This window comes from Carlito syrichta, unplaced genomic scaffold (assembly GCF_000164805.1).
Source record: "Carlito syrichta isolate Samal-C Ts95f unplaced genomic scaffold, Tarsius_syrichta-2.0.1 Scaffold306742, whole genome shotgun sequence".
Lineage (NCBI taxonomy): Eukaryota > Metazoa > Chordata > Mammalia > Primates > Tarsiidae > Carlito > Carlito syrichta.
This window is the reverse complement of record NW_007250838.1, coordinates 57,928-66,791: the sequence shown is the minus strand read 5'-3', so window position 1 is coordinate 66,791 and position 8,864 is coordinate 57,928. Positions and strand designations below refer to the sequence as shown.

At 39.3% G+C, this 8,864-nt stretch overlaps 1 protein-coding gene across 1 annotated transcript in view; it reads right to left on the bottom strand.

Moving 5' to 3' along the window:
• SYNE2 (spectrin repeat containing nuclear envelope protein 2) overlaps positions 1–8,864 on the bottom strand; it is a 317,000-nt gene that overhangs the window by 259,367 nt on the left and 48,769 nt on the right. The window contains exons 9-10 of the mRNA XM_008063321.2: positions 8,045–8,146; positions 5,041–5,178 (exon numbers count right to left, since the gene is read on the bottom strand). Of these exons, the coding sequence (XP_008061512.1) occupies positions 5,041–5,178; positions 8,045–8,146 (240 nt within the window). The remainder of the gene's footprint in view (positions 1–5,040; positions 5,179–8,044; positions 8,147–8,864) is intronic.

The following is an 8,864-nucleotide window of genomic DNA, read 5'->3' as shown; positions in this document are numbered from 1 at the left end:
AAACCCGCGGGCTCAGGCAATCCATTCACCTCAGCCTCCCAAAGGTGTGGGATTACAGGCGACCAGAATTCTTAAGTACAAAAATCTAACTCTGGCCAGGCTTGGTGGCTCAGCCTGTAATCCCAGCACTTTGGGAGGCCGAGACGAGTGGATTGCCTGAGCCCAAGAGTTCGTGACAGAGTGAGACTCCAACTGAAAAAAAAAAATCAAGCTCCAAGGCCATCTCCTTCCCTGACAGCCCCATTAAGAATGTGACCTTTTTCTTTTTCAAACTGGGGTCTTGCTATGTGGCTCATTGCTCAATCCTCCCACCTTGACCTCCCAAGTAGCTGGGATTACAGCTGAAAAACATAACTTTTTACTTAAACTCACTACTATATTTTAGATGCTCTTCCTCTCCAAACCTCATGTTGAAACATGATTCCCAATGTTGGGGTTGGTGCTAATGGGAGCCAGATGGGGCATGAGGGCAGGTCCCTCATGAATAGACTAACGCCCTCCCTGGGTGGGGGGGTAGTAGTGAGAGAGTTGTTACTCTATTAGTTTCCGAGAGGGCTGGTTATTAAGGAGTCTGGCACCTCCCCACCTTTGCTTCCCCTCTTGCCATGTGATCCCTACACATCAGCCCTCTTTGCTTTCCACCATGAGTGGAAGCTTCCTAAGGTCTCATCAGAAGCAAATGCTGGCACCATGCATCTTGTACAGCCTGCAGAACTATGAGTCAAATAAACCTCTTTTCTTTATCAGTTACCCAGCCTGTTAATCCTTTATAGCAACACAAATAGACAAGGACACAAACAACTCTTTTATTACTTTTGTGGTATTCTCACTGCAAAGACACTCCTATGAAGATCAAGCACAAATTAAAATTTGTTTCATTCAGGCCAGGCGTAGTGGTTCATGCCTGTAATCTCAGCACTTTGGGAGGGGAGGTAGGAGGAACACTTGAGTGCAGAAGTTTGAGACCAGCCTGGGCAACATAGTGAGAACTTGTCTCTACAATAAATCAAAACAAGCAAGAAAAATTAGCCAGGCATGGTGTTGTACATCTGTAGTCCCAGCTACTTAGGAGGCTGAGGCAGGAGAATCATCTGAGTCCAGGAGGTTGAGGCTGCAGTGAGCTGTGGTTGGGCAACTGCATTCCTGCCTGGGCAACAGAATGAAACTTCAACTCAAAAAAAAAAATTGTTTCACTCAAATAACTTCCTCTAATGAAAAAACCAGCCTTGGCTGGGCTCGGGGGCTCAGCCTGTAATCCCAGCACTTTGGGAGGCCAAGGTGAGCGGATTGCCTGAGCCCACGGGTTCGAGACCCGCCTGGGCAACTTGGCAAGACCTCATCTCTACAATAAATCAAAAATTAGCCGAACGTGGTAGGGCACGCCTGTAGTTCCAGCTACTTGAAAGGCTGAGGCGGAAGGATCGCCGGAGCCCAGCAGGTCGAGGCTGCAGTGGCCGGGAGCGGCCACTGCACTCCAGTCTGGGTGACAGAGTAAGACTCCAACTCAAAAAAAAAGAAAAAACCAGCCTTAATCTGTATTTTCTCTTTCTGTTATCTAGTTCTAGTAAGTGAACTGCTACTATTCTTAGAGCAAAATTGTTTTTAAATAGGAGAAAGAGTAGACAAAAATTTGTGTATTACATGGGTTATTTGGTTCGCCATTGATTCATTCAAAAACACTTATTGGGTGTTCATTATAGACAAAAGCAAATATCTAAAAGACATTTAACTAACAACTGAGAATACAAAATGAGGACAAAGCTAGGCTCCTTTAAGGTTGTCAGATGGAAATGTCCATAAGACAAAAGCATTAAATCTTAGAGTTTTTCCATTTTGTTTTTGCTTTTTTTTATCATGCAAATTTATTTTCTCAAAAGGCATATGGCAAAAATTATTCTTTAATCTTAAACCATTAACTGTATGTCATTAAGTCTCTAAGTAAAGGAAGTTTTCAAAATGCATTCATTATTGTGAATTTTTAAATAGCATATACTTTAATGATATCCAATTATTTGTACATTTGTCAAAAAATAAATAATAAGCCAGAAAATTGATAAATTGTTGAGATGAAGAGAAGCTAAGAAAAATACCTCTAATTCAACTACTAATACTTTCACAACTCAAAGTTGTACTTATTTTGAATTTTGAATCCAAATGTGTGCTTTCTAACACAGGGCTACACTCAATATTTATGGAGCAGACAGAAGAGGGAAAACAGAAGGCAATGTCTACCTTCCGTTCCTTTTTCACTTAACACCTCCTCTGTGAGACAAATACTTTTCAATTTGGCTGAAAATTTATATACATAAGATCTTAACGGGTCAAAATAACTCAACATTGCTATTTTTTCTACAGCAGACTTAATATGAAACCATTTGCTACGATGCTTTGAGAAATCTCTGTGCCCAAACTCTTGCACCAGAATCTATCTAGATATTTTATTTTTTATATACTGGATGACTTTAAAGTTAGCATGTCTCATTTTGCCACACCACAAAAATGAGCTACAGTCTATCTGACTGAAAAACAGATTTCCAAGCTACTATCAATCTGTAGCACCTAATCTTGCAAAATGATTCTTTGTGTAATTTTTCTCATTATTTGGGGCCATTTTGACATATTCCACAAAAGAGGTCAGGACTCTGTGGCCTGGAACAGCCTGAACTATACAGACAGTATCTTCTGCGTTGACTTCCACTTTGCTGAGGATCTGTCACAGGCAGCTCTTATCCTTCAGAGCATAAGTTTCAAAGCTGTGATAAGAGAGGCTGACGATGCAACGAGCATATCACGCAATACGAAGATTCTTGGAGCAACACTTATTCTCCCAAACTAGGTCCTCTAAAAGAAATTGGCTCTTTTAAGCCACTGGACTACTATGTAATACACTTAGTAAATGGTGTGCAAAATACATTCTGAAAACAGGCTGTCACTCAGACAGCCAAGCAGGGGTTGGCAAACTTTTTGTGTGCAGGACCAGAGTATTTTTGACTTTGTGGACCACACAGTCTCATTACAACTCTGTGAATTCATTTAAGAGCATTTCATTATCCATTTACATTGAGTGAGTTTTATGATATGCAAATTATACGTCAAAAAAAAGAATTAAGGCATAATAAATCCATTTCAAGATCAAAGAAAGCTAAATGAATTCGTCACTAACAGAACTGCACTGTAAGGTAAGTTTAAAAGTTTTGAGGCTGAAGGGAAATGAGCTCAATGGAAACTCAAACTTCTAGGAAGGAATGAAGAACATTGGCAATATCTAAATAAATATAAAAGACTACTTATTTTTCTTAATTTCCCTGTAATATATGGCTATTTATAGCAAAAAAAATGATATCATGACCTTGGGGACATTAAAACATATGTTTGTGTCACATATATGACATATACATGTATCACCTATATATTGATATGTAAAACAACAATAGCATAAAGAACGGAAGATAAACGAATCAATTTGATTGCAAGATTTTCACATGTTACAAAAAATTGTACAATAACTTAGAAATTGTACAACTCTAAGTAGACTTTAAACATTTTAGAATGTATATTGTAATTGTTAAAGCAACTACTAAAAATGTAATAGGAAGAAGTAGAACCAAAAGTCAATAGATAAATTAAAGTGGAATTCTAAAGAAAACTAACCATCCAAAACCAGGCAAGAAAGGAAGAAATGGAGAAACAAAGAACAGAGGGAATAAGCAAATAAAGAGTAAAATGGTATACCTAAATTGAACCATGTCAACAATTACATTGTGTTAATGGACCAAGTACTCCAGTCAAAAGACAGAGATTGTCAGAATGGATAAGAAAGCAAGACAACTATGTGCTGCTTATAAAAGATATACTTTTTAGCCAGGCTCGGAGGCTCAGTGGCTCAGCCTGTAATCCTGCGCCTTTGAGAGGCTGAGGTGAGTGGATTGTCTGAGCCCGTGGGTTGAGACCCGCCTCGGCAACTTGGCAAGACCTCATCTCGACAATAAATCAAAAATTAGTCGGGTGTGGTAGCAAACGCCTGTAGTTTCAGCTACTTGGAAGGCTGAGGCGGAAGGATCGCCAGAGTCCAGCAGGTCAAGGCTGCGGTGGCCGGGAGTGGCCACTGCACTCCAGTCTGGGCGACAGAGTGAGACTCTCACTCAAAAAAAAAGAGAGATATACTTTCAAAACAAAAGTTTAAAAAAGCTTGAAGTAAATGGAAAAAAAAAGAAGGATGTATCATACAAATAGCATCAGAAGACTGTAATGACTCTATTGCTAGATTAAGCAGATATCAAGAAAAACAACATTACTAAAGATAAACAGGAATATTTCATAACAGTGTCCATCTACCAGGAAGTCAAAATAGTCATTAACATGCATACACCTAATAGCAATGTTTTAACACACATGAAGCAAAATTTGACAGAATTAAAGAGGGATTTCCATAGCTTTTAAAGCTTCCCTCTCAGCAAATTATAAAACAAGAGGAAAAGATGTCAGTCAAGACACAGTTAGAACAACACTATCAACCACCTTGTATTAACTGGCATTTACAGAATATTACACCCAATAACTGTAGAATACATGATCTTTTTAAGTGCACATGCTTATATACCACACACTGGGCCATAAACCAAGTTTCAATAAGTTTAAAAGGATTTAAATCATACAGATATAGTCGAACACACATACATACATTCATCCTCACATGTTCCTTCTGGGCTTTTCATGACCCCTTTTAAGCATTTGTTGATATGGACACATGGTGGTGGAAAAGAGGCTGCAGGTCAAAGTACAGATAATCTGCTATGGCAAACCAAGAATTGATGACAAATATGATTATGGATACGTCTGCATTTTCTCTAAGCAGAATGCTATAAATTCCTACTTAAATCCAACCACTACCCACATGACATCATGGAGAAAACATAAGAACACTATTTTTTGACGAAACATCTACCCTGTCTTTTGCAAAACTTCTCCTGGAAGCCTAAAGACCTCATCCAACAAAGCCGTCCTTTGAAAATGTTCTTTTAGTCAACATGACCCAGTCACCTGGTGATTGAGGCCGTCCCAGGTTTCTCTCAACTTTAGCTGATCTTCGTTCAGCTCACCCAGATTCCTTGTTTGTGACAGAACATCCAAAAAGAACTTTTTTTCTTCATCAAATGACTCCATGAAGGACAGCAGATTCTACGGTTAGAAGAGTATTTTAAAGACTGGAAATATTTAATTCTGTTTCTAAGATGCAACCTGCTATTTTGAAGTCATAGCTATAGGTTATATTTAAATCACTTTATGGTAAAGTCCCCCAAATCCAGTGTGCATCCTCCGATTTGGTTTCTTTCTTTACTGCACTGTGATCATCTGGGTGCCAGCGTGGCAAGGCCACCAGGCTACATAGGACAGATCATGATGCCATGTGGAAACGTGAGCTTATTTGTCCTCCCCAAATATGTGGCCACCAAAAAAAGAGGAGTGCAATGACCACGGAAACACCATAGGTAGTGATCTGGGCTTACAAATACATTTTAGCAAGTAAGAAAAAAAATAAGTGGATGTAAAAATTATGTGACAGCCATCCTCATGTATACAAGAATTTCATAGGGTTTGTGATTAACTGAGCATGAGCCAATTCTTCTCAATTCATTTTATAAAAACTTTAAGGAACACTTTACCTCTGCCTTCAAAAATTTAATAAATAAACCTTTTCTTGGTTTGCATTTATGTGGAATATTAGTGTTTAAGAGTTATCAAGTCCATAAATGCTGTTTAAAACACCCATAATTATTGACAGGTTTTTTTTTTTAATGTTTTTCTAGACAGGGTCTCATTCTGTCACTCAGGCTAGAATGCGGTGGGGGAAATCAGAAATTACTGTAGCCTTGAACTCCTGGCTTCACGTGATCCTCCCACCTTGGCTTCCCAAAGAGCTGAGATTTGCAGGTATGAGCCACTGCACCTAGCCAGCATGTTTAAATTAAATTTTATGAGCAAACTAAGGGATAATTAACTTGATTTCATGATTTCTGATAACTAATAGCTTTATAACGCCTTCTGTTTTAGAAACCTGAATCTGTGGTCATTGCTAAACAAGGACTTATTGGGGGGAGGCCCCAAAAAAACAACAGGATTATTTTTTGGAGGGCAGGCCTCTTGTAGTACAGGCTTCCCTATAGTTCCTAGAACACAGGGATGAAAAAAATCCTCAAAGGGAAACATTTTGCCAATGTGGAAGAGGTAAAACAAAAAATGGCAGAAGCAATAAAGGGCATCATAATTGACAAGTTTAAAAACCATTTTGAGCAGTAGAAAAAGTGTCTGGATAGGTGCATTGCCTCAAACGAGAGAGAGTATTCTGAAGGTGACTGTAGTTTAAACACATAAGAATAAATACACCATTTTTAATAAATAAATTTTGTTTTGGGGCTCACCCCTCTTCATATGTAAGAACAATACACTTGAAGTAGATGCTGAGCATCTCATCAATTTAAAAAAAAAAAATCTCAGACCAGAGCTAAAGGAAAAGATGCTCAAGAAGCCTATGCAGTCGAGACTAAAGGAAGGTAGGAACAGCTAATCCCTTCCTTCTCTGACGACTCCAAAGCAAAAAGGCTAAGAAGGCCAGCAGGCCACATGACCCAGTGAATGTTAAGAGTTAGACAGGCTGGACACATCCAGCTCCCTCACTTAACAGGGAGTTGGAGGTCTAGAGGTACTGGGTGCTGGGTGCATATGACAGTACCTCCAGCTAGCTCAGACAGAGCACTAATGAGAAGCACAAAGCAGCATAGACAACGGGCTTCTAGAAACCAGTGACCCTCACTTGGAGTCTTGCTGGTCTCTTTCAAGATTGTCCAGGGAATAACTACTTACCCTGGAGAAGCATAGGGATATAAAAAGAGCTAGGCCTCCAACGCCAGACTCCTATTTAAATTCCACCTCTGCCTTTCAGGAGCTATAGAACCCTAGATAAGTCATTGACTGTCTTCATCTGTAAAACTTTAATAACAATACCAAGCCAGGTGTGTGGCTCACGCCTGTAATCCCAGCACTTTGGGAGGCCAAGGCAGGAGGATTGCTTGAGTTCAGGAGTTTAAGACCAGCCTAGACAACAAAGCAAGACCTCATCTCTACAAAAAAATAAAAACATCAGGTGGGCACAGTGTAGTCTCAATTACTTGGGACACTGAAGCAGGAGGATCCCTTGAACCCAGGAGTTCGAGTCTACAGCAAGCTATGATCCTGCAACTAAAAAATGAAATAAAATAAAAACAACACCAAACTCAGCAAGATATATTAACATGTGAAATGCTTATCAGTTCAGTGCCTGGTACAGAGCAAATATTCAACACATGGTGAAGTTATTATTATTCCCCAAAGGACTCCTGGTTGAGGCCCTGTACTGTAATTCTGGGATAACACATTCCTGATTTCCGCATTTTTCTGTCATTCAGCATTCACTCTGAAAAGCATGTTCTGCTCTAAACCACAGAGTGAAGACCTTTGACAGTGAGGGGCAAGAAAGACAGCAAAATATTTCAGGCTTTATGAACCGGCCAGTATAGCCTCCATCACAATACTCAACTCCGTGGTGGGATAATAGCTACAGTCAGTACCTAAATGGGCAGGGTTCTGTTGTGATAACATTTAAAATAACAGGCGTCAGGCCCCATGGGCCTTAGTTAGAACCAAGCTGCTCAAATACTTCAAAAACCAGCAGTACCTGCAGCACCTGGGACCTTGTTCGAAATGCAGAATAGCAGGATCTGCCCCATTGATGAATCAGAACAAGTACTGGAACATGATTACCCAGTGATTCATATGTACTTAGTTCTTCAGAAGCATGGTCCTCAAACTTTAGGCCTTAAAACCTGTAGTTAATGTGATATTTAATAATTAACTCTGGGGGTAACCCCTTCGGGTCCCCTCCCACTGTGGGAACTTTTCTGTCCTCTCAATAAATCCTACTTAAAAAAAAACTTATTACTCTAAAAACATACTTACTACTCATCCTTGAAAAGGTGAACTACAAATAGCTGCTTAAAATCATACTTACATGATACTTTTTTAAAAAGGTCTCGTTTTCTGAATCGTTTAGCATCTTCTGGAGTTTTTCCTCTTGCAGAGTCAACCAGACCATAGCATCCCTTACCCTTCCCTGTAAGTCACATACACACACATTTAAACTATAGCCTAAATAAATTCAGTGGTTTTCTAACCAAAAAAAATTAACAACGTGAAACATCTGTGAAATAATGTCATTCATACACACCAATGATCACTATTTGGGAGTCTGTGGCAGGAGTATCGCTTGAGCTCAGGAGTTCAAGATCAGCCTGGGCAACGAAGCAAGACTTCATATCTCTACAAAAAACTGAAAAAACAAGCCAGGCACAGGGGTGTGCACCTGCAGTCCCAGCTACTCAGGAGTAATTCTACTTGTTCAAGTAACACCTTAAATTGAAAAACAGATTGAAACTAGCATCTAAACATAACAACGTACTAAAGAACCCCCCTGTTTTGAGGATTAACATTTCCATTATCATTTCAATTTTAAAGTGATTATTTTAAATCACTAATTTATCATGGGCTTTTCAGAAGACTGCCTTCTAATACATCTAAATACAGGGTAATTTAAGAAATGTTAACACCCAGCAAAAACAGGGACGTCAAAAATATCTTGAACATACCCTAAAAATTCTGGCTATACCATCATTAAGATTTTTTCCTTAGATTCTTGTGTATATGGTCAACTTGCTAACATTTGGAGGCAGACTTTCCTGCTAGAGTATAAAGCAGATCTTTTTTTGGTTTTGTTTTGTTTTGTTTTGTTTTTTGAGTTGGAGTCTCACTCTGTCACCCAGACTGGAGTGCAG